Below are 26,075 nucleotides of genomic sequence, written 5' to 3' on the forward strand. Positions count from 1 at the left end.
GTACCAGGAGGAGGATCCCTTACCATACCTCCCCTGGGATGATGACTTTTACCAGGCAGTGGATGACTCCATCTATAGGACTGTCAACCAGGCCATGGAGCCTTTGAAGCAATGCCTGTCTGCACAGATAGCAAACGAATGCGCGAAGTAGGCTGCTCCCGCGAAACCTGCCCCAAAGCCCCCTCCTACGCCTCAACCTACTGGTTCCACCCCTGCTAAGAAACCATGTCCTCAAGCGGTAGATGAAGATGCCTTTGCCCGCCTGAAGCTGGCGTTTTTGGCACAGGTGCCTCCGCAGCCTGACCTGGCGCCCCCTGCGGACTGCACCCCAACGCCTCCACGTAGCACTTCTCTGGACCCCTTTGATAATGGTGACTCCCCCAGGGATACGGATGAGGAAACGGGCTCCTCTAGGTCTTGGCTCCCGACACCCACTCCTGCCCCAGTGGGGGCTTCCGATATGTTGGATCCGGACGACATTGTCCTCCCCAGGTCTTCGGATTGGGTTCCCGGGATTAAAGTAGCCCAGTATGTGGCAAGCCGTCTGCGCAAGCCTATAGACAAGGACGCACGCAACCACCTACGGGCAGAGTGCCCCCGCCCTAGTTTGGAAGGAAAGGTTGCATTAACACCAGAGATTGACCCCTAGATGGCAACCTTCCTAGCAAAATTCTTACGGTACCCTAGGAAGGGTATTGATCGCTCCTGGCGTACGTGTCAGGTTATACTGCTAAATGCCGTTTTGTTCTGTCTCCAAAATTCTAGACATGGCCGAAGAGGCCAAGGTGTCAGGTGCCCTTATCTCCCCGGAGGTTCTCTCCAGCTGGGCGCAGCGCGCGATTGTGTTTATTGGTAATGCAAATTGCGCACTTTCCATGGAGAGGAGGCAGTCCCCAAGTTAGGCGACCTGGCTTCCTCGGAGGAAGGCGCTGTGGCCCAGGGGAGCTTCTCTGGACAGGGCCCAGTCAAACATCAGAAAGGTCTTAACCCCCCGGGTTTTCCAAGGGGCCGGTCGTGGTAGGGGCCGCACGTCCGGCCGCTTTTCCAACTCTGACAGGGGGCAAGGCTCCGGAATGAGGGCAATATCAAGACAATGCCCGCTTCAACAATGTTTACCCCACTAGAGGTCAGAAGTTCCGTGGCCGTGGAGGCCAAAGAGGCCAGCGACAGGGTGCTGGAAGAGGTGAGTGTAATACCCTCGGCAAGCTTGCAAGTGGGGGCGGGGGCCCTTGGCGCAGTTTCTCCCGGCTTGGGTTTCCCTCACGAGCGACACTTGTGTGCTGCAGATGGTCCAGGGCTTGCAGTTACAGTTTCATGGCCGTCCTCATCAGCTAACCCATCTCCGTCCCATCTCCTTCTTGTAGCGCGATACCGAGCTTGTGCGCGAAGAGGTCTCTGCCGTCCTCCAAAAAGGGGCAATTTGCAGCACATCAGAGCATCCCGGTGGGTTCCTCATCAATCTTTTCTTAGTCGACAAGGTTGACAGCGGTTGGCACCCAGTTATCCACTTGAAAAGTTTAAACGAGTGCGTGGTTTACCGCCACTTCAAAATGGAGGAGATCCATCTCCTACGCGATGTGTTGAGACCACTTGACTGGATGGCCCGGCTCGACCTGAAGGATGCATACCTGACGGTCCCTATCTTTCCCCCTCATCGGCGTTTTCTGCAATTCTGCTGGGAAGGTCAGGTCTTCGAATTCACCACGCTCCCTTTCGGGCTATCCTCCGCTCTGTGGTGCATCACAAAGGTTCTCAGACCAGCAGTGGAGGTCCTGCAAGCGCAGGTTGTTCGAATGATCGTCTACCTGGATGATATGCTCTTCCAGCATCAGTGCCCCAGAAGGCTATCCAGCCAGTTGAGGACTGCGGTCGACCTCCTCCAGGGACTGGGATTTGTCATAAACGAGAAGTCCCTGTTGGTTCCGGTCCAGTGTGCAACCTTTTTAGGCTTCAATGTGGACTCCGTGTCTTCACTCGGAGTCTGCCCGCCGGGAAGATGGGGAAGATCAGACACAAATTGCGCCAGACCTTGGCGAAGACACAGATTTCCTTGCACCAACTGGCGTGTATCATAGGTCTTCTCTCGTCCTCAATACAGGCCATTTTTCTTGGGCCTGTGCACTACCGGGCCATGCAGCGCCTGAAGGCGCATCACCTCAGGAAGGGTTTGACGTACTCCCAGTCGATACCTCTGACGGACGATGTGAGGGATAAGATCGAATGGTGGCTCAACCACATCGAGGCATAGAATGGTAAGGGCATATTAGGTTCAGCGCCGGATAGTGTCATTGAATCCGACGCCATCCGCTCTGGTTGGGGAGCAAGGTGCGGAGAGTTCTCCACGGGTAGAGCCTGGTCCACTCACGAACATTCATTGCACATCAACTGCCTGGAACTGCTGGCAGGGTTGTTTGCGGTGCAATTCTGGACAAAGGACAGGGTACAATCCTGCATCCTTCTCAGGATGGACAACATCTCTGCGGTCCGGTACATCAACCACCTAGGTGGCACCAGATCCAGGATGTTGGCGAACCTAGCCAAGGATTTTTGGCACGTCTGCCTAGACAACCAGATCTCTCTAACGGCAGAGTACCTTCCAGGGTGGGAGAACGAGGTGGCCGTCTGGCACTCTCGTCATCTCCTGGATGCAAGCGTGAGGAAGCTGGACCCTCAGGTCATCTCTCAGTTGTCAGAGAAATGGGGCCCCTTCTCTGTATATCTTTTTGCGTCACTGCTAGATCATCAGTTACCAAGGTACTTCAGTTGGCGGCCAGATCCTTAGGCGGAGGCGACGGATGTGTTCCTCCAGGACTGGCAGCGGGAGCACGGCTTAGCCTTTCCCCTATTCTCTATGATCATGCGTGTGTCTGTGTTGCTTGGCCGCCAGCAGGCAGAGGTGGTGATGATCACACCCTTGTTGAGGTCTCAAGTCTGGTTTCCAGCTCTTATGGAATGTTCTTGAGATTATCCAATCCGACTCCCCCACTTTCCTCACATTCTCCTCAATCCCGATCTCGTTCCCCATCGGCTGGTAGCAGACGGAACGTTGAGGATGATGGCTTGGCGGATCTCTGGCGTCGCTGGTCACTCCCATGCCTTTCGGGAAAGGCTGAGGATTTGCTCACCAAGGCATGGGCGGACAGAACGACTAAGAGATACCGGTCAGCCTGGCACAGATGGCGTCGTTGGTGTGTGCGACGGAGTGTCGATCCCGTGGGGGCAGATGTAGTCCACATCCTTAACTTTCTGGTGAGTCTGGCGGAGGAGGGTCTGGCCTATAGGTCAATCAATTCCTTCCGCTCTGCGATTTCGGCCAGTCATGTTATGGTACAGGGTTCTCCAGTGGGCGAACATCCATTGCCGGCTTCTCGCGAGGGATTTGCCTCTCCCTCCCGCCGGAGCCCTGGTACTCCGTCCTGTGGGACATGAACCGGGTGCTGAATCTTTTTCTTTCTTGGCAACCAAACAGATTTCTGTCCCGTAAAGAGGTGACGGCCAAATTGGCCATGCTGTTATGCCTGGTCTCGTGCAGATCGGTCTCTAACGTGAGGGCCTTGAAAATCTCAGCCAGAGCGTTTCCCCCAGATGGGGTATCGTTCACGGTAAGTAGAAGGACCAAGACCAATACTAGGGTCATTTTGTACCGAGCGTTTCCATATTCCCTTAAACTGTGTGTAGTGCAGTGCCTCCATGCTTACGAAGAACTAACTGAGGAAACTCGCCCTCAGGGTGAGAAGCAGCTGCTCATTGCGCTACGTAAAACGTACAGAGCAGTCTCGTCCCCGACCATCGCAAGATGGGTGTGTTGGGTTATGCAGGAGGCGGGGATTGATACTAATCAGTTTGGAGCTCATTCGGCGAGAGGAGCGATGGCCTCTAAGGCTTTTTCCCTAGGTGCGCGTTTGGAAGATCTGATGCGCACTGCCGATGGGTCCTCTAACTCTACCTTTAAGAGGTTTTATTTCAAACCAGTTCTGGAGGTGGCAAGGCTAGTAGTCGACAAGCTTTGAACTGGCATATTCTGAGCCTCCGGTCCTGACATAGAATGAGAATTAGCCTAGCTGTAGTGCTGGTAAGTTCCACTTCTATTAAGGACAAGGAGGCGAGGATTATCCCGCCCAATGAGGTCTGCAGATGTGGACCCTCCCCGTTCTACTGTAAGTAAGGTATTCATGGGTCCTTCGAACTGTGGTAATGAGTTGTGAACGTTACTCATGTGTTATTGTTGCTTGTGCTATACTGCAATTGGTTCCAACATTACCTGTTTTGCAGGAAATTATGGTTCCAAACAAGAAGTGTGAAATCTGACAGGAAAGAGGAAGAGGAAACAGCATGGAGAGATTATGCTGGCTGACTGGAATGGGGACAGAAAGGTTGAAAGGACTCCTGTTTGAGACTGTGAGAATAAAGCGAATAAAGCGAAGGACGAAGGCATAATCCTCGCCTCTGTGTCCTTAATAGAATTGGAACTTACCAGCACTACAGCTAGGCAAATCTCATTCTTCACCTCTGATAGGTAACCTGGAGAGACAGTTTGCTCTTATGTTTTTACCGCCAAATATGTATTGTACTGTAAACTACCATTCTTGTAGCTTTGAGAACAATCCAACCAATTGTGATGATGCTTTCCCTGAACCATTGCTACTCAACAGGTGGAGTAATGGTTTATGAATAGATCAAAATGGGAACCTCAAATGAAAGTCTTGAACCGTTCCACTGCCCAACATCATACCAATGCCTCTTGCTCAATGGTGCTGTAATTGGCTTTCACACTACTGAGAGAGCGAGAGGCAAAGGCAATGTTGTTTTATTTGTCCTTACATAACTGTGAAAACAGAGCCCCCAAACCAACATGACTGGCATCAACAGTTTTGATACTCTTTCTGCCTGCTACGAATGAAATTAAAGCTGGGGGTGAAATAATGAGTTACTTCATTTTCTTAAAAGTTTCTTGCACATCATCAGACCAGATATACCTTACTCCTTTCTTGATCAAACTCCTCAAGGCTGTACAAAACAAGCATATCCTTACACAATCCTTGAATATTATTAGCTTAGCCCGAGAAAGGAGCTAAGTATATCTTTGTCACTGGGTAGATGTGTCTCTTCAATAGCTTAAACCAATGACCATTTGCAAGAATACCATTGGGAGTGATAGAGTGTCCTAAGTAGTCAATGTTTTCTGCTTGAAATTAGCTTTTATCTGTGCGAAGAGAGATACCAAACTTTAGAAATTTAGTGAAAACTGTTCCAAGAGTGCGATTATGTTCAGGTAATGATTTTGCAAAAATCAGCACATCCTCTTTAAATGCTTGTACCTCACCCACACCCTCCAATATGGTACCCGTGAGGTGCTGAAAAACACTAGCTGCTGAAGCCAATCTAAAAAGGAGCCTTCAAAACTTAAATGCTCCGAAAGGAGTTACAAAGGTAGTTAACTCTTGGGACCTTTCATGTGATGGAAACTGGTGATAAGTTGATTTGAGATCTAAAAGTGTTAAAATGTTAGAGTCTCCAGTGTTGGTAAGTAAGTCTTGAACCTTGGGCAGAAGATGTCACTCAACGACAATGTTCCTATTGAGACTGCACAGATCAGTGCAGTAGTGAATCCCACCATCCTTTTTGCAGACAATTACAATAGGACTTATCCATTCAGAGGAGTCGGTGACCTTGCCAGCGTGCATTGCTTCTCCGCCATGCAGCTCCACCTAGTAGTAGTCTGCCCTCCTGGCCCAGATCCTAAGTTCAAGGCCCTCCTCCACCCGCCTGTGCTTCATCCCTGGTGTGCCAGTGGTGAGTATTGTCTGTCTGTCTTTCTGTTCTCTGTATTTCTTTTTATTCCTGTATTTATTGTATTTCTCTACTATATTTCTCTTTCTGTGCTATTTCTCTTATTTTATCTCTATCAGCGCTGTTCTTTGTCCTCCCTTCATGCTTCCCGCAATTGCTGCTGCCTGCCCCTGCGGCCTGCCCCCTCCCAGTGCAGCTTTCCGCCTCCCATTTGATTAGCACTTACCTCCCACCACTACTTAAGCGCAGCTTCAGCGCAGTGAAGGAGCCACCTAACTGACCTTGTCAGCATGCGTTGCTCCCCCACGGCGCAGCTCCACCTAGTCTTGGTCTGCCCTCCTGTGCCCAGGTTCTGAGTTAGAGCCCCTGTACCAGCCGCAGGCTCTCACTTGCGACTCGTCCCCGGTGGTCCAGTAGTGAGTAATGTCTGTCTGTCTTTCTGTTCTCTTTATTTCTTTCTGTTTTCTGTATTTTTTGTGTTTCTCTACTGTATGACTCTCTGTGTTATTTCTCTTTTTTTGTATCTCCTTCTGTGCCCTTTTCCTTCTGCGCCCTTCTTTGTGCTCCTTTCACGTTCCTGTCCTGCGGCCCGACCCCTCCCAGCATGGCTTCTCGCCTTCCAGCTGACCAGCACCTTCCCACCTCTACTTAATGGCAGGCGCAAGCAGTGGGCGTGCGGCTGGAGCGCCAAAGGCAAGCCAGTTTGTGGTCGTATGCGCCTGTACCGCGCCTAGCGTCAGGGACCCTGGTTCTCGCATCCCCTACGACTATGACTCCAGCACCCTCCATGCACTGAACCCCAGACGCCCCACTGGATGCTGCCATCTTGCGTCTCCCAAGGACATCCAAGACCCATTCACCTGCTGCAACTGCGCCTTCTCCTTCCTTCTGCCTCTGCACACCAGACCCACCTACCGCACGGCCAACTAGAACAGGACCTGACCACCTCAGCTGCATTCTACTCAACTCCTGCTTCCTCAAAAGACATACCATAGAGATCTGGGACCTGCTCGATTCCATCTCCGCAACGTCCCCTTCTTCACCGAAACATGGATGAACCCCATCTCAGCCCACAACATTGCAACCACCATCCCCGACAGCTACAAAATCATCCGCAAGGACTGTGCCAACTGGCCGGGAGGAGGCATCTCCATTGTATGCAAACACACCCTCCGTCCCACAACCTGCTCTGACGACCTCTTACCTGACATGGAACTTCTCCACTTTCATATTCAGACCAACCCAAAACACCAGCCTCTGCTGCACCCTCGTCTACAGACCCCCACCCCCCCCGGACCCTACTTCGTCAGCAAAGCCATAGCCGACTTATCGCTCACTGCGCTCTCGCCTCAACGGACTACATCCTCCTTGGCGACCTCAATTTCCACCTGGACAACCTCGTAGACCACACCTCTTCCACCGGAGAGCCACGCCACCGTCAAACTCAAGCAACTAGTCACCTCTCCAACCCACTCAGCAGGACACGCTCGACCCTATTGTCTCTGCATGCAACAAAATCTCTGTCAGCGAAACCTCCAAGCTACATTGGACCGACCACCACTGTGTCAGCTTCTCCTTCGCCAAACCCACCATACACCACCACGCCCACTGCCATCCTCACAGAAGCTGGAACAAGGTAACCGAATACCACCTCACCACCTCCCTCAGCAGAACCCCACCACCAACATCCACGTACGCCAACGCCTCAGCACGCAAACACCACCATTGGATCTCCAACTGTGCTGATACACTGGCTCCCCTCAGACAAGCAGCCCTCCAAGAAAGCAAGCTGGGTCTCTCCCGCCCTCCAAGAATCCAGGCGCACCTGCAGATGGCTAGAACAAAGCAGGAAGCAGCAAGATCTTGGCAGACCACGCAGCCTTCAAAACAGCCGTCAACGCACACCACCACCTAATCAGAACTACAAAGAAAACAAACCGCTATACAGGAACACATCAATGTCAACGCACACAACAGCAGAGAACTCTTCACCGTGGTCAAAGAATTCGCCAAACCCAGCAAGGAGACAGCAGACATTCCCCCTCTCAAGACCTCTGCAACAACCTCGCCACATTCTTCCAACACAAGATTAAGCAGAATTACGACAGCTTTGCAACCCAAGAGCAACCCATCCCACCTGCAACCACCGCACCCAATGGCTCCAGACCCTGCCCAACTGGACTACCCTCACCACTGACGACACCCTAAGGATCAAGAAGAGCATCCACTCTGGAGCCCCCTCAGATCCCTGCTCTTACCACATCTTCAGCAGATTCCATCGTCCCCGAACTGTGCTGCAGCATCAACTGTTCCATCAAGACTGCACCTTCCCTGAAGCTGGAAACACGCAGAGATCAACTCCTGCTGAAGAAACCCTTTGTCGACCTGTCGGACCTCAAGAACTACAGACCCACCTCTCTGCTCCCCTTCCCAGCCAAAGTCATTGAGAACGCCATCAACGCCCAGTCTCTGAGTTCATCGAAACAAACCAAATTCTGGACCTCTCCCAATCAAGCTCCAGACTCAGCCACAGTACCAAGACTATGCTCCTTGCTGCTACAGATTACATCCACACTCTCCTGGACCGTGGTGAAATTGCAACCCTCATCCTACTGGACCTCTCGGCAGCCTTCAAGACCGTCTGCAAACACTCCCTCTGTGCAAGACTCTATGACGATGCCATACATGACATAGCCCTAGAATGGATCCGCTCCTTCCTCACCGGCTGAACAGGTCAGACCTCTACCATTCTACTCAGAACCCACAGATATCAGCTGTGGAGTGCCCCAGGGATTCTCCCTGGTCCCCACCCATTAAAGGCCCTGCTTGCAGCCATCGTAAGAAGCCACAGACTCAATATTGTCTCCTACGCCAATGACACCCAGCTGATTCTCTCCCTCACAGACGATCCCACAGCCAACATGAGCAACTTCCACAACAGGATGTCGCTACCTGGATGACGGCCAGATGCATCAAGCTCAATTCAGACAAGATCAAAGTCCTCATCCAGGGCTCCACCCCCTCCGCTTGAAACGACTCCTGGTGGCCCACAGCGCCCCACACCCACGGACCACGCACATAACCTCGGCATCATCCTAGACTCCTCGCTCTCTCTGAATCGCCAAATCAACACCATCTTGTCCTCCTACTTCCACAAGCTGTGTCTGCTTCGGAAGATTTTCAAGTAGGTCACTCACTCACTCATCAAAAGCAGACAGGACTACGGCAATGCACTCTACGCTGGTACCACCATAAAGCTCCTAAAGAAACCACAGAACTTACAGAATGCCTCCACCAGACCCACCCGACACAGCCATATCACCGGTCACCTGAGAGACCTCCACTGGCTCCCGATCAACAAAATAATTACTTCCAAGCTCCTCACGCATGCCTACAAAGCCCTCCACAACGCTGGACCTGCATACCTCAACTGCCGCCTCTCCTTCCTCACACCCACCAGACATCTCTGCTCTGCTCAACTGGCCTTGGTCACCATCCCACGGATCCGAAAGACCACAGCTGGAAGAAGATCCTTCTCCTACCTCGCTCGAAGACCTGGAACTTCCTGACTCTACATCTCAAGCAATCACCATCTCTGTCTCAATTCGGGAAGGACCTCAAGACCTTGCTCTTTGACTGGACTGCAGACCCTCCTCCCCCGGCAGCGTGTTGAGACCCTAAGGTTTGAGTAGTGGTGCTTTACAAGAACCCTTATTGATTGATTGATTGGGTTTGATAATGTCATCTCCAACTAACTTCCCTAATAGCTTTTTCAATTCAACCCTAACACTTAAGGGGATAGGTCTCACTTTGTGTGTAACAGGTATAGCATGCGTCTTCAAGGTAATTGTTTGCACATTTTTCTGAATGAGACCAATCTTACCAGAACAGATTTCAGGAAATCTTTCAACAATACCTTCAGTGGGATTAAAATCATCAGTAGTGAATAAAGAAACATTTGCTATCCTGACTGGTGAATCAGCACCAGACACAAGCATACTACCAAATTTTGCAAGGTCCTGCTAGCCAACTATATTTCTACCCTTGACTGCAACGTAGATTTTAGTTGACTTTGACCTGCCTAGACAAGACAGAGTGTCTATGAAGAACCCAACCATATTGATATTCTGATCACCATAAGATTTAGGATGTATGTCCGGTGTGCTCAGAATAACATTAGACCCCCACTATTGCTAAAATAAGGTAATAAGATATGATAGTAATAGGAGAACTTAAGTCGCACATCATGTTAAGGGTTATTTTGGACTTTAGAATTACCTGACATAAAGGTTCCTTCATTTTGTTAGTGGACAAGGAGTCAATCTCCAGAATCTGGGCCATATATGATAGATCCACATGACAGTACTCTTCATTTAAGTCAATGCTGTTTAACTGCAAACACTGTGAAAGTGAGCTAATCTCTTGCACTTATTGCAACGTTTACCTACCACTGGACATTGCATATAATTGCTTAAAGGGAATTTAGATCAGCACCTGAAACAAAAAGTGTTAGTATAATGTTGAACTTTCTTAATGACTTTGCCCTTAATGTGTACACAATCAACATGCTCAGAATACCCCACAGCATTAACAATTTGTTGAAGATATCTGAGTGGATTCCTGAGCCATCATGTGACTGGCGATTACTAAATGTTCAATGCTTTTGGCCAGATCAGCAACCTCTGACAAAAGATGGTCTCTGCAACTGAGTAGTCTTTCTTGTATCTTTTTTGAAAAGCAGCTATAAACAAACTGATCTTGAATGTATTTGTCACCAGATGCTCCAAAATTGCATGTAGCAGCTAATGCCCTTAATGCTGATATGAATTCTTCAACAGTTTTATCAGTTGTTTGTTTCTTCTTGAAAAAATTAAATCTCTCCAATAGAATGCTAGGTCGTTCTGAGAATTTGACTCTAAGTCTTTTAATCACTTCTGAGTACCCATTAGAGTCACCATATTGTCCAGATGTGGCAGCAGCTGGAGGCAAATTATCAAAAACTTACTGCCCTTCATTTGCCAATGACTAAACAAAATAGGAGCTTTTCTTTTAGGTTCAAAGACATCTGCTCCAACTGTGCTTAAATAGTTTTCAAAAGATCTTAATCAAGCGTTCCATCTAATCAAAGGCTTGCCATGAAGTTATAGAAGTAATGAGTTCTGAGCTAAATTGTTTGAGGCCATTTCAAACAATTGTTTAAGATGCCACCATCCAATGAAGAGTTGACACAGGTAATGACACAGTTCTGAGAAGTCAATAAGTATTTCCAAGTTAACTTGAGCCAATTCCAACAAACACCCTCAAGCTTTAAAGAAACGTTACTGTAAACTTGAAATATCTAAAGCAATGTAGCACTGGCATTGAAATATAAGCGTATTGGTATAACGTTGATAATTAAAGCAGAAACTTTGCTGTAAACTTGAAATATCTGAGGCATTCTAGTACTGGCATTGAAATATGAGTGTATTGGCACAATGTCAATAATTAAAGGAGAAACAGATCAGAAATGTAAAGTTAGTGCCAGGAAGACAAATGCGCTTAGGTAAGCTAAGTATTTACTTGTAGGACAGGCATGTAAACTGAAGAAAGATAAAGGATATCAAGTGCATACACAAGTGTGCTGGCTCAGTGGCTTACCCGTGTTGAGGAAGAAGTAGAGCACATGCAGCTAAAATGAGGAAGTGGGCGGAGCTGCGCTCAAAATAGCCAAAAATAGCCAACTTCCCCACCTCCCAACCCACCCCCCGCGCACAATCTCCATGTTCCGGAACAACATATTACTGACCAAAGCTGCCATCAATCTACACAAGAGCTCAACATCCACAATACCATGATCTACTAAGGAATCGCGAACCACACATAGGGGAGTTCAAGAAACGGGAGAGCCCAACTGGTTACTCCGGGTCACGACCCCGGTCCCCCCGCAGCACCTCTAGCTCCAGGCCTCGATAATCCACCCAGCGCCTCCAGATCTTATAGTGCTTCCTAGGGCAACCTCTGGCCTAAAAAATGGGGAGCTTGAGGCCCATACTAAAGTCCATGCTATTTTTCCAAATCGAGACCGAAGGGGCAACCACCGCCTTCCAGGCCCTAGCTACATCTCTCTTCGCTAAAGTAAAGCCTAGGAGCATGAGATGTCGCTTATAGATGTTGCCTCTAATCCCTTCCATCACATGAAGCAGAACTAATTTCGGTGAGTGAGGAAGCTCCCACCCCAGAACCTCAGAGAGACAGGCCAGTACCCCCCTCCAGAAGCATGCTAGCGCTGTACAGTACCATATGGTTACGTATCAGGGTCCCCTCTTCATGCCCACAGCGGAGACATCCTGGGGAAGCCACCAAGCCCGCCCTCCAGAGCTTAACCCTGGTAAAATAAACCCAGTGGAGGTATTTAAATTGGATAAGTCGCAGGCGCACTGCAATAGCCGCCCCACGTGCGGAAGCCAAAGCTTCTGTCCAGTCTTCTTCTTCCATCTGGCCCACATCCCCCTCCCAGGCCTCCCTCAGACGCTGCAATGATGGGGAACAGTGCGTAACCAGAGACTGATACATTTTGGAGATCTTAAGATCCAGGGGATCCCCCATAAAAACTTTAGCTTCTACCGGACTGACCTCCGGCAGTGAGTCCAGACCCTCCAAGCTGAGGGCGATGGCATGCCGAAATTGTAAATATTAAAAAAACTGAGTCTTAGGCATCTGAAAAGCCATCTGGAGGTCTTGAAAGGATTTCACCACCGTGCCACGCATAACGTCCCCCAGAGTAGATATCCCGATGATATCCCTATCGCGGAACCCAGAGAGGCCCAGAACCTGCGGAAAACGGCGGTTGTGGCATAATGGGCTCTCCCTAGTCAGTCTATTCCACCAGCCTATCCTTCGCAATGCCTGCCTCCAAATCTGAAACACAATCTGCGTGGCAGACGTTAAGAGACGCCTCAACGGAACAGAGTAAAGAATAGTGTGTAGGGAGTGGTCCCCCATGCAGCGCCGCTCCACGGCGTACGCTGGGTCTGTCCTGTCTCCATACCACCACTCGTTGAGGACAAGTAGATGCAAGGCAACATAGTAGGACCAGATATCGGAGGTTGCCAGCCCCCCACAATACCTAGAGAGGAAACACCTCCGGACCGCCACCCTTACAGCTCCCCCTCCCAAAGGCACTGTCCCAAAACTGAATTCACCTGCCGGAATCACCACGGGGGAATTGGATAGGGATGATTTTGTAGTTGATACAGTAGTCGCGGGAGCGACACCATTTTAAAAATGGCTGACTGGCCGTAGATGGACAGGGGCATGTGGGACCAGGTCTTAATGTCCTCGCGCACCTGCTCCCATACAGGTGCAAGATTACGCACCCAGGCCGTGGCGGGAGAGTCGGACAGGTACACCCCCAGGTATTTCATGCCCCCTTGTACCACTTGTACAGACGACGCTCAAGAACCGAGCTCGCCCGACCTCCCAACACCCACAAAGTGGACTTCCGAGGGTTCATGTATAAACCGGACATTTCCCCGAAAACCTGCATGATACGTAGCAGCCGAGGGCCCGTTTGTTCCAGGTTGGTAAGAAAGAACATGACATCGTTGGCATAAAGGGCGATGCGATCAGACAGCCACCACCACTCTGCTGTCGAAGACCCGTGGAATGAACAAATAATCTAGTCGGGAGAAGGAACCATGAACCGCCGAAAGATACGTATAGCCCTGCGTATTACCACAAATCCTTCGCCAGGGTTCGACCCAATCAAGACTCGTCACTAAGGACTGCAGCTTAGTAGAATGGCGGGCCTCAGATAGACCCCCCGACCTCCATTTATCACTGGCCACATCCATCACATCATTCCAATCCCCTCCCACCACAGCAAGGCCCTCAGGTATGAAATGCATTTACTTTTGACACGTGAGCTCGCTCCGAAAGCAGTAGCTCACTCATAAGTTTTTAATTGGACTGCGCACTCCATACATTACTGAAATGTCTTATGGTACAACACCCTCTCTCCCCAAATAATTCCAAGTTCCCCTGAATCCCACCTCCGACTTAGTGTCTCTGTCTCACCCCTCCTCAGGCTCTCTGTTACCACTGGCCACTATTGGTTTTGCCAGTGCTCATAAACGGTACCAGCATAGACATTGCTTTTTATACTTCCATGATGGACATCACATTACATATAAATGCAACATGCCAGCCATGTTGAAAGTTTAAAAAGTAACATTCCAAGATTCCCAGCCACAGCTGTTTGTTTTGCCAGTGCTACGTGATGTAATTATGCAACCAATGACAAAGCCAATAGCTGTTGCCAGTCATCTTGGAACATGTTTTTCCATGCTTCCAGGATGACTGCCACGTTGTCTTGACCACTGTTCCCTTTAAGGTGTGCGTGTGCGCACCTCTTTTCCCGCGGGCGCGCACTGCCGTGTGTGGAGCGCGCACACACACAGGACCTCCGGCGAGATTGTTCGCGCCGCCGCTTTAAAAAAGCGCGATACCAAAGGAGATGATGGACGGAGCGTTTGAGCAAATCAAACACTCACCCCCAGTCAACTGATCTGGGTTTAATCCATCATCGTTCTTTAGCTCACTCCACCACCCCAGTTCAGACATGGCCATATGCAAATCAGTCTGACCCTGTGCCTCATGGGAACAGTCCAGCCCGAACTGCCAAGCCATGTCTTCCCTACACCGGACACAAGCATCCTGGGACCGGTTTCGGGTTCGGGTGGTGGAGTGAGCTAAAGAATGATGATGGATTAAACCCAGATCAGTTGACTGGGGGTGAGTGTTTTATTTGTTCAAACGCTTTGTCCATCATCCCCTTTGATATCCCTTTAAAATAGCGAACGGCGCGAAAAACGGCCATTTCCTGGATGCGGTGTGGACGGCAGAGGAAGAGTCGAGAGTGGCAGGTAAGTCTTTCTTGGCGTTTTTGGGCTGGGGGCACTTGCTGTACTCTTGTGTTACTAAAGAGCGGCTGCAGGGCAGATTGTGTGCTTTTGTTTAAGTAGTCATGTTAATTGCAACCCCTTCACGAGCTGTGATTAACATGAATACTTAAACAAAAGCACACAATTTGCCCTGCAGCCGCTCTTTCGTAACACAGGAATACAGCAAGTTTAAAAACACAGCTTGTACTTTCAGTTTAATCTGAAAGCACACACCCTGTTTTTAAACTTTCTGTACTGTTTTGTTAGTAATGTACGGCTGTGGGGCAGATTGTGTGCTTTTGTTTAAGTATTCATGTTAAGTGCAGCCCCTTCACAAGCTGTGATTAACATGAATATTTAAACAAATGCACACAATCTGCCCCTCAGCCGCTCTTTAGTAACACAAGAATACAGCAAGCTTAAAAACGCAGCATGTGCTTTCAGTTTAATCTGAAAGCACACGCCGTGTTTTTAAACTTGCTGTACTCTTTTGTTAGTAAATATTGTCAGCTCTATATTGAGCAAACTTTACCCGAAGGTATTGGAGCGTTTTACAGGGGTAACAGTTACATTACACAAACGACATTGTTCATATAATTTTTGGTAGGCATGGGGATTAGTGATTTGTCCAGAATCACGGGATGGCGAGCAGATGCTGAGACTCAAACCTTCTTCCCCTCCACAGCTCCAATGTCAGCAGCTTTAGCCATTATGCAGCAACCTCTCCCTCAAGGACTAACCCATTTTCAATATTCTGTACAACAAAGTTGTAGTTGTTGCTAATTTATGCAACCAACAACCAGTGACAAAACCACTGATGGTCCTGGCTTGTTGTAGGTGTAATGCTACTTATGTAGTATATATCTTGATGGAATGACAGAAGCAGCAACATACCAGAGCTAAGCACAGATTTTTAGTTTAAGTGTTTTTAACCACGCCCTTAATTACGTCAGCCACGCCCCTTTGAGAGACCTCCAATATTTGGCGCTGCACACACGCACGGTCTGGTTCCTGGCACACATAGCCATGGTTGCAGCGCACAGAGACCCTCCACTGCACACTGAGGAAAAAGTTAAAGGGAACATTGGTCTTAACTATTCAAAAAATAGCACTAATGGTCTAATTTGTTTTTTATTAGGTAGCACTGGTATATTCCTGGGCTTCCCAATTTGATTCTTAATGTCTGTTTTTTAAAGGAATGGATGTTGATTCAGAGAACAGTGCTGGCCAGACACCCCTCTTCCTTGCAGCGTTGTTTGGTCAACTGGAGACTGTTGATTTTCTTCTCTTGTATGGAGCAAACCCTAACCAGTGAGTATCATTCGGTTTCCCCTTAATATAGATACTGATTATACATCTTAGAAGTTGCAAGGGTAAGCTTCTGCGAGTGTCCAGGTAGAGCTGTATAACTTTTTGGATGGCTTGGTATGGGTTTGTGGTAGGTCTGTGTAGGTCTACTAGATCTTAAGTACATTTTGATTAATTCTTTGTGGATGTTGGGGAAGATTTGCTGTGGGTTTGGGTATGCTCCTTTATTTTATGGATTTAAGAGAATATCTGTATGGATATGCCAGTTGGGAATGGGTTTATGTATTAGAATATTAGAATATGGTTTGGGATTTACCTGTTTGATAAGGGTATCCAGATCAGAGGCCTCTCCAACCTTTGCATCACTTTTGAAGAATGTAACACTTTGAAAACTACTACTAATCATATTATTGTTTTGTATTGCTTTTAAAATGGGGTACAAATCAGACAGGATTACTTTAGAGACCACCCAATGCAGGATTACAAGTAGTGATCACTTTTTTGAATCAGGACAGGGATACAATTTGCAGTGTCATAAATATCTTTATACATCTGAAAACCTCTACATAAGTAATGAATTAACAACTCTGGAAGCAAGGGGTATAACATCAGCAAGATATCTCTAACTTAGCATTAATTATCTTTCAACGTCCAATTTACATATTGTTAGAAGGCGACCTCAGAGGAGCCCGGAGGGGGCCCTGGCTATCCTGAGACCAACCCTCGAGGTATCGTAGCCGGGCACTGGCGGGAGACTCCTCAGGGGAGGAATCTCGTATCTAGGATCGTACACTCGGCACCACACGACAAAGAGACACCACACCGGGAGTTCTTAAGAGCAAATCTTTATCAGATCAGAGTAGTAGGATCTTTATGATCAGCAAGGCAAATATATACAAGTGGAGCGCGGGCTCACAGAGTCTTGGAGGGGGATAGGAGGTAGCGGGACAGTCTTTGGGGATATGGATCAAATGCAGGAGCGTACCCGGCGCACAGCTCACAATCCTCGAGCTGGGGGATACGCTTGTCGTCGTCGGGGTCCGGCGGGACCAAGAGAGTCTGTGGGAGCCGCGAGTCACTCAGCAGGGCTCAAGCACAAGTCGGAGGTCTTACGATCTTTCGGGGAGCCGCGAGTCACTCAGCAGGGCTCAAGCACAAGTTCGGAGGTCTTACGATCTTCAGGGAGCCGCGAGTCACTCAGCAGGGCTCAAGCACAAGTTCGGAGGTCTTACGATCTTCAGGGAGCTGCGAGTCACTCAGCAGGGCTCAAGCACAAGTTCGGAGGTCTTACGATCTTCAGGGAGCCGCGAGTCACTCAGCAGGGCTCAGGTGTTTCCAAAGGCGAATCTGCCGGACAGTCCCAGAGCACCCCTTGTTATAGGACGACTCATCTTTGATGTCCGGAGTCTGTGCAGGCAGGGGTCTTGTCACCTGGGGGTCGCTTGTCGGGGTTTCCTGCCATTGTCTTTTGATCCTTTCAGGGCCGGGTCGGGAGGAGTCCCAGACACCCAGCAGGCGTGGAGCCAGCCCTTGGGGAGGCCGGAGGGCCGATCGAAACCCACCTTCCCAGGGGAGCTCAGAGGTGCGATGGAAACTGCTCCTCCCTCTCTCATCCCAATGGGAGCACGATGTCCTCCAGCCGGAGTGGCGCCTCTAGGCCAGGGTCGCGCTGGGGCCGGGCGGCCATCATGGTGCATGGAGTGGGCACGCGGGCCCGGTGTGGCCGAAGGGAGGAATGCCACGGACGGGGAAGTCCGGGTCGGGTGTGTGTGTGTTCTGGTGGGAAGGATCGGCTAGGCCGTGGGCTTGGGGGCTGCGTGAGGTGCAGGGGTCAGGTTATGTGGTGCGGGGACAGGGATGGCTATGTTACGAGGGCCGGGTCTAACACGTGTCCCCCCCAGCTGAAAGCCGGAGAGAACTACCCATCCTCTTGGGGGTTCTCTTCGCTGAGGCCATCGGCGTTGGCGTGGTCAGTACCAGGGCGATGCTCCACGGTGAAATCCATCCCCTGGAGGGAGATTGACCACCGCAGTAGCTTGGGGTTTTCTCCTCGCATCTGCATGAGCCATCGCAAGGGGCGATGGTCGGTTTGGACCTTGAAATGGGTGCCGAACAGGTAAGGGCGTAACTTCTTGAGGGCCCAGACTACGGCGAACGCCTCGCGCTCGATGGTGCTCCATCTCTGTTCTCTGGGCAACAGCCTTCGGCTGAGGAAGGCTACGGGCTGGTCTAGGCCTTGGTCATTCACCTAGGACAGGACGGCCCCAATTCCATGCTCGGAGGCGTCCGTTTGGACCACAAACTCCTTGGAGTAGTCGGGGGCCTGGAGGACGGGGGCAGTGCACATGGCCGCTTTCAGGGCATCGAACGCCTCTTGGCAGGCAGGGGTCCACTGCACTTTCTTGGGCTGTTTCTTGGACGTGAGTCCCGTGAGGGGACCGACGAGGCTGCCGTACCCCCGGATGAATCTCCGGTAGTAGCCCGTGAGGCCCAGAAAGGCTCGGACCTCCGTTTGGGTAGTGGGGGGTCCCAGGCTAGGATGGCGTCGATTTTGGGCTGTAGAGGGGCGACCTGGCCGCTTCCGACCTGGTGCCCCAGGTAGGTTACCGAACCTTGCCCGATCTGGCACTTGCTGGCTTTCACGGTGAGGCCTGCCTGGCGCAGGGCGGTTAGCACCCTCCGGAGGTGCTGGAGGTGCTCACTCCATTCGGAACTAAAAACTGCGATATCGTCTAGATAGGCAGCGCTGAATTTTTCCAGCCCGGCCAGGACTCTATTTACCAGTCGCTGGAAGGTGGCCGGGGCATTTTTCATCCCGAAGGGCATCACGCGAAAGCGATAGTGCCCATCCGGGGTGGAGAAGGCGGACCGCTCCTTGGCTCCTTCTGTGAGCGCAATTTGCCAGTAGCCGCAGGTGAGATCGAAGGTGCTGAGGAACCGAGCAGCCCCGAGTCGGTCAATGAGCTCGTCGGCTCGGGGAATGGGGTGGGCATCGGCTCGGGTGACTTCATTGAGTCCCCGGTAGTCCACGCAGAAGCGGAGTTCTGGGGCGACACCGGGGGCAGCTGCTTTCGGGACCAGAACCACGGGGCTGGCCCAGGGACTGTCTGAGGGTTCGATCACTCCTAAGGTCAACATCTTCGAGACCTCGGCTTGAATGCAGGACCGGACCCGACCAGGGACTCGGTAGGCTCGGTGTTTCACCGGCGGGCTGTCTCCGGTGTCCACGTCATGGACACACCAGTCGGTGACTTTGGGGACCAGGGAGAAGAGGTCGGAAAACTGCCCTAGGAGCTGGCGGCAATCCTCACGTTGCTGGGAAGTGAGGGATGGGGAGAGGTTCACTCCCTCTACGAAGCCGTCCTTCTCTTTGGTGCACAGGAGATCTGGGAGGGGATCCGACTCCTCCTCGTTCCCGTCATCAGTGGCCAGCAGGAGGCTCAGCTCCGTCCGCACAAAGTGGGGCTTGAGGCGGTTCACATGGAGGACCCGGAGGGGGTCCCGTGGGGACTGGACGTCCACCAAGTACGTGACCTGGCTCTTCCGCTCAACCACTTTGAAGGGCCCGGTCCATTTATCCTGGAGGGCGCAGGGTTTCACGGGGGCCATGACCCATTCCTGCTGGCCCGGCTGAAACTCGACCAGAGTGGCATTCTGGTCGTACCAGCGCTTCATCTCTTCCTGGCTCGCCTCCAGGTTGGCCTCGGCCATCTCTCGGAACTTCCTAGTCTGGTTTCGGAGAGTCAGGACGTATCGGAACACATCTCGGGGGTGGCCTCGGGGCGCCGCCTCCCACCCTTCCTTGACCAGGCTGAGGGGCCCCCGGACGGGGTGCCCGTAGAGTAACTCAAAGGGGCTGAACCCCAAGGATTTCTGGGGAACTTCTCGGTAGGCGAACAGGAGGCAGGGGAGCAGGACGTCCCACTTACGCCGGAGGGGCTCTTCTAGGCCCGCGATCATCCCCTTCAGAGTCCGGTTAAACCGCTCTACCAGGCCGTTTCCTTGGGGGTGGTGAATTTATAGGACACTCCGCATTGTTGCCGCAAGGACGTCATGTATCTGGAGATGAAGTTCGTACCGCGATCGCTCACGACCTCGCGGGGAAAACCCATACGGGAGAAGATTCCCATCAACGCCCGGCCCACCACGGGGGCTGTGACGGTGCGCAGGGGTAGGGCTTCAGGGTATCGGGTGGCATGATCCACCAGGACGAGGATAAAGCGGTGCCCTTGGGAGGTTGGGGGGTCCAGAGGCCCCACGATGTCGATCCCGACCCGCTCAAAAGGGGTACTGACGACAGGGAAGGGTTGGAGGGGAGCCTTGCGCTTTCCTCCGCTCTTCCCACTGGCCTGGCACGTGGGACAGGACTTGCAGTGGGCTTCTACATCTGCTTTCATTCTGGGCCAGTAGAAGTGAGTCACAAGGCGACTGTAGGTTTTGTCCTGGCCCAAGTGGCCTGCGAGGGGAACGTCGTGGGCCAAGCTCAGGAGGAGGTCTCGGAAGCGTAGGGGTACCACCAGCACACGGGCGTATCCCAGCTCCACCGACTTCTGCTCGCTGTACAAAAGGTCATTCTCCCAATACACCCGGTGCGTTCCAGTTTGGTCGCCCGCGGCCTGGGCCTCTGCCTGTTGCCAGGGCCCGACCAGGGAAGGACAGGTAGCCTGCTCTCGGCAGAACTCCTCTCGGGAGGGGCCCCCCTCGTGGCGCCACTGGGCCAATTCGGGCAGATCGCCTAACTCGGTGACCTGTGTGGAGTCGGAAGGTGGGGGTTCGTCACTGGCGACCGACCCTTGTGGGGGGATGTGGGGACCCTCGGCGGGGACCATCCTATCTCCAGTGGTCGGGGCGTCGTCAACTTCCCCCAGGGGTGTCAGTCGGGCCGCCATGGATCGGGTGGTGGCGCACACCCACACAGGGAGACCCATCATCCCTAGGTGGGTCTTGCGCTCGACTTGTTTCCAGGGGGAACTTTCCAGGTCGTTCCCCAGGAGACAGTCGACTGGCTGGGAGGTTCTCACTGCGACTTTCAGTTTACCGACCACCCCTCCCCATTCAAAAGGCACCAGGGCTACTTTACACAGACTTTCCGTGTTGTCAGCGGAAATGACCGGGCAAAAGACGTTGGGGAGGACCTGGTCTTCGTTGACCAAATGACTGAGGACACCGGTGATGCTGGCCCCGGTGTCACGGAGGGCTTCTACTTGGTGGCCATTGATCGTTACGAGCTGCCCATATTTCTTCGTGTTGGAGGGCAGGAGGCTTCCAGGGACGATTTCTCTATCTCCTAAGGATACTAGGGCCATGGCTGCGGGTTCCCACTCTACGGTCTCCTCAACCTCCTCCCACAGTGCTACATTGGCTATCTGTCTAGCGGGGGGTGCTGCCTGGGTGGTGTGTGGGGCCATGGGGCATTCAGGGTCGTTGGCGTAATGCCCGGGCTTCTGACAACGGAAACAAGTGATGGTCACCCGGTGCCCCCGTCTCAGGGGGGGGCCAGATACAGCTGGTGGGGGTGCCGGGAAAGGCGGAGGTTGGGTCTTCGGGGGACTGGACTGGGACTCTCTCTGCCCTCCCTGGTTCCCCCCCTCTCTGGCGGGGTGGTCCCTGACTGGCTCGGGGGTACTGTCCTACAGGGCCCCGGGAGACCCGGGTGTTGGTCCAGCGATCCGCCTCGACAGCCAGCTTTCTCGGATCCGTGAGCTTGCTGTCGAGCAGATGCTGGCGCAGTTCCACAAAGCAGTTCGCAGCCAGGTGTTCCCACAACATGAGGTTGGTTAGTTCTTCTAGGGTGGTTACCTTGCTGCCCTTGATCCACCCATCGAATGCGCGGCTGAAGAAGTATACATACTCCACCCAGGTGGTGCCCGGGATCTTCCTGTAGTCCCGGAACCGCTGGCGGTACATCTCCGGGGTGAGGCCGTACCTTGTGAGGAGGGCCTCTTTCATGTGGTCGTAGGAGGTCTGCATGGAGGTTGGTAGGTCGAGCAGGGTGTCTCTCCCTTCGCTCAGGAATCGTCCCCACAACCCGGCCCCCCAATCCTTCTGCGGGACCCGATGGGAGGTCATGGCGACCTCGTAGGCCCTGAACCACTGTTGAATGTCATCGTTTTTGTAATATTCTTTGACCACATCCTTGGGGATGTGGACCTTCTGCTCCGCCGGGGAGGCCGCCTCTCGGTTCCCCGGGGGCCGCGCTTCTTCGCCTTTTGCTTTTAGCTCCATTTCCTTCAAGCTGCGTTCGTGCTCCAGTTGAAGTCTCCTTCCTTCGTGTTCCCATTGGAGTTTCTTCTCTTCTAGTTCTCCTTGCACCCGCATCTGTTCCACTGCTAGCTTTTTCTCGGCTAATTTCAACTCGCCCTCGATTTTGAGTTTGGCTAATTCGAGTTCGTGATGGCGACTTCTTTCTCTGTCTGCGAGTTCCTCCGGGGATAGGCCCCCGTCTGGTACGAAGCTTCGCACCTGGTTGCTGCTGCGTTCTCCTTGGGAGGGTCCAGCTTCGTCGTGGAGCTCCACCGCTCCTTCTGGGCGGGGGGCTCCAGAATCCACCCAAGCTTTTAGTGCCTTCTGCATATCTTCTTTGGTGTTGAGACCAGTGGTAGCGATTTAGAGTTCTTTGCAGAATTGCTTCAATTCTCTGTGTGTGTACTCCTCAAGTTGTTCCGCCTGGAACACGGTACTGGTGTCGTTTTCTGTGAGAACCACGGCGTTTCCTTCTGCCATCTTTGTCGGTAGTGCGTCAGCCGTTCACGGTACGATCTCTAGATTATGGGCCCGAATCCCACCGCTGCCACCAATGTTAGAAGGCGACCTCAGAGGAGCCCGGAGGGGGCCCTGGCTATCCTGAGACCAACCCTCGAGGTATCGTAGCCGGGCACTGGCGGGAGACTCCTCAGGGGAGGAATCTCGTATCTAGGATCGTACACTCGGCACCACACGACAAAGAAACACCACACCGGGAGTTCTTAAGAGCAAATCTTTATCAGATCGGAGTTGTAGGATCTTTATGATCAGCAAGGCAAATATATACAAGTGGAGCGCGGGCTCACAGAGTCTTGTAGGGGGGTAGGAGGTAGCGGGACAGTCTTTGGGGATATGGATCAAATGCAGGAGCGTATCCGGCACACAGCTCACAATCCTCGAGCTGGGGGATACGCTTGTCGTCGTCGGGGTCCGGCGGGACCGAGAGAGTCTGTGGGAGCCGCGAGTCACTCAGCAGGGCTCAAGCACAAGTCGGAGGTCTTACGATCTTTCGGGGAGCCGCGAGTCACTCAGCAGGGCTCAAGCACAAGTTCGGAGGTCTTACGATCTTCAGGGAGCCGCGAGTCACTCAGCAGGGCTCAAGCACAAGTTCGGAGGTCTTACGATCTTCAGGGAGCCGCGAGTCACTCAGCAGGGCTCAGGTGTTTCCAAAGGCGAATCTGCCGGACAGTCCCAGAGCACCCCTTGTTATAGGACGACTCCTCTTTGATGTCCGGAGTCTGTGCAGGCAGGGGTCTTGTCACCTGGGGGTCGCTTGTCGGGGTTTCCTGCCATTGTCTTTTGATACTTTCAGGGCCGGGTCGGGAGGAGTCCCAGACACCCAGCAGGCGTGGAGCCAGCCCTCGGGGAGGCCAGAGGGCCGATCGAAACCCACCTTCCCAGGGGAGCTCAGAGGTGCGATGGAAACTGCTCCTCCCTCTCTCATCCCAATGGGAGCGCGATGTCCTCCAGCTGGAGTGGCGCCTCTAGGCCAGGGTCGCGCTGGGGCCGGGCGGCCATCATGGTGCATGGAGTGGGCACGCGGGCCCGGTGTGGCCGAAGGGAGGAAGGCCACTGACGGGGAAGTCCGGGTCGGGTGTGTGTGTGTTCTGGTGGGAAGGATCGGCTAGGCCGTGGCCTCGGGGGCTGCGTGAGGTGCAGGGGTCAGGTTATGTGGTGCGGGGACAGGGATGGCTATGTTACGAGGGCCGGTCTAACACATATATTTTCAGAATGTACTCATCTTGTCTTCAAACATCAGATTATGAAAAAATAAATTTTGCTGTAAAATGAATAGTTTTCATTTGTAATATACCCTGGAACACTTTTCCAAACAGATGGTATTTAGTTTGTGAAATACATTTTCATTTTCAATAATTACTCGTTGAATACATACCTCACATGGATCTATTATGTCTCACATGCCCTGGCAATACTATGACATGCCAGGTATGGGAACCATAATGTCTAGGATACCCCAGTATTACATGGTTGGCAACAATATGGCTAAACCACCACTGGTCTATAGCTGAACAACATGCTCCTAATGATAAAAACAGTAGGTGAAAACTGGCCATCATTATAACTGAGATCGCTGCCTTTGTGCCATGGTTGGCATGATTAAGCCAAGGAATCCCTCTGGACATCAAGGATAGCCACAATTATGCCAGCGCTGGACACCATACTACTGAAGATAACCTAAAGAATGTCAAAGATGTACATTATTAATTCAGCAGTAGCCAGCAATACACTGTGGGAAGAACACATTTAGGCAAGGATGCTAAAAGTAGGTGTTGAAGGGTCACCACTTTTCCCCTTTCTATCTCAGTGTGGATGCCACTTTGCTAATCTTGTGCTTAAATACTGATAGAAAAGCAGACATTTGAGGTGAGCAAATTTAGAGTGTCTCTGGTGTTGCAAGTGCTCTAATTAGGAGCTGCTTTCTGCTCAAACTTGAGAACTTCCCAGAGTTCTCTGCTCCTTTGTTGCATATATATATATATATATATATATATATATATATATATATATATATATATATATATATATATATATATATATATACACACACACACGCACACACACACACACTCTCTCAGGAGGTGGATTTTTTATGCCGCGAGCGCCTCCAATCACTCAGACCAAGAAAGCAACAAGTGAATCCAAAGCGAGGCGAAACATTAAACGAAGAGAGAGAAGAAAAGCAAACCAACGGAAAAACAAACAAACGACCACCAAGACGTCAGCAGAAGAAATTCTGGAAAAAATAGGGGCTGCAGGTCCTCTAACAACCAGTGACAAAACTGTTATTAATTTAACTGACGTAGTCCTCAACACAGCAGAAAAACAGCTTCTTGCCTTGGGTCTGTCATTCTGTCCCGAGAGCTCATTCAACTACGCTAAATCTCGTGTGGATATTTATAAAAGCGTCAGAAAACTCAAGCTTTTAAAATATCATGCACAAACAAGAAAGAAAGAGAAAATTGCTGCAACACAAATTGAAACGGATAAACAACTTGCAGAAACTGTTCCCCCAGGGATTGCCCAAAATGAATCCAATAATTTGGTGGATACTATTTATGACTTGATTCACGAAAATGACCAAATGAACAGCAACACCAGTGGTGAAACGATGACAACCAACATCAAATTATGTAAGACCCCCTTCAAACCACCGTCAAAATTCTATCCGCTCATGATAAAGGACACAATTGACAGCTTTCAGGAACAAGTCATCAAAGACTTAAAACAACTGAATAAAACTACAATCAAAGAAAGAAATAAAAATGTAAAAAATAAAAAAGAGCTCCAATATCACCAGCTAATGACTAAGATAAAAAATAACAAGGAAGTGGTCATAAGGAACGCGGACAAAGGCGGTAACATTGTACTGTGGAAAAGAGATGATTATTTGGCAGAAGCAATGCGCCAACTCAATGATAAAACGTGCTATGGCAATAGCAACAGAATGATCTTCAATTCAATACAGACGATGTTCAAAACGAAACTGATGGGGTGGCGTGACACTGGTCAATTAACAACAGATGAATACAAGTATTTATGGAATGCAAATCCCACTATTCCCATTCTATACTTTATCCCTAAAGTACACAAAAATGAAAAAAATCCCCCAGGAAGGCCAATTATATCGGCAAGGAACAGCATATTTGAGAACACCTCAATCTACATTGACTTCTTCCTACAGGAACATGTCCAGAAACTAGCATCGTACATCAAAGACACAGGAGACTTTTTGGCTAAAATGGCAAACTTTCCATGGCATAATGACTACTTATTGATCACCCTTGATGTGAC

General features: G+C 51.1%; 1 protein-coding gene across 1 annotated transcript in view; it reads left to right on the forward strand.

Moving 5' to 3' along the window:
- LOC146811996 (inactive serine/threonine-protein kinase TEX14-like) overlaps positions 1 to 26,075 on the forward strand; it is a 696,679-nt gene that overhangs the window by 339,885 nt on the left and 330,719 nt on the right. Inside the window, exon 3 of the mRNA XM_085615117.1 lies at positions 15,908 to 16,022. Within this exon, the coding sequence (XP_085471243.1) occupies positions 15,908 to 16,022 (115 nt within the window). The remainder of the gene's footprint in view (positions 1 to 15,907; positions 16,023 to 26,075) is intronic.

Source organism: Triturus cristatus, chromosome 7, assembly GCF_964204655.1.
Source record: "Triturus cristatus chromosome 7, aTriCri1.1, whole genome shotgun sequence".
Classification (NCBI taxonomy): Eukaryota; Metazoa; Chordata; class Amphibia; order Caudata; family Salamandridae; genus Triturus; species Triturus cristatus.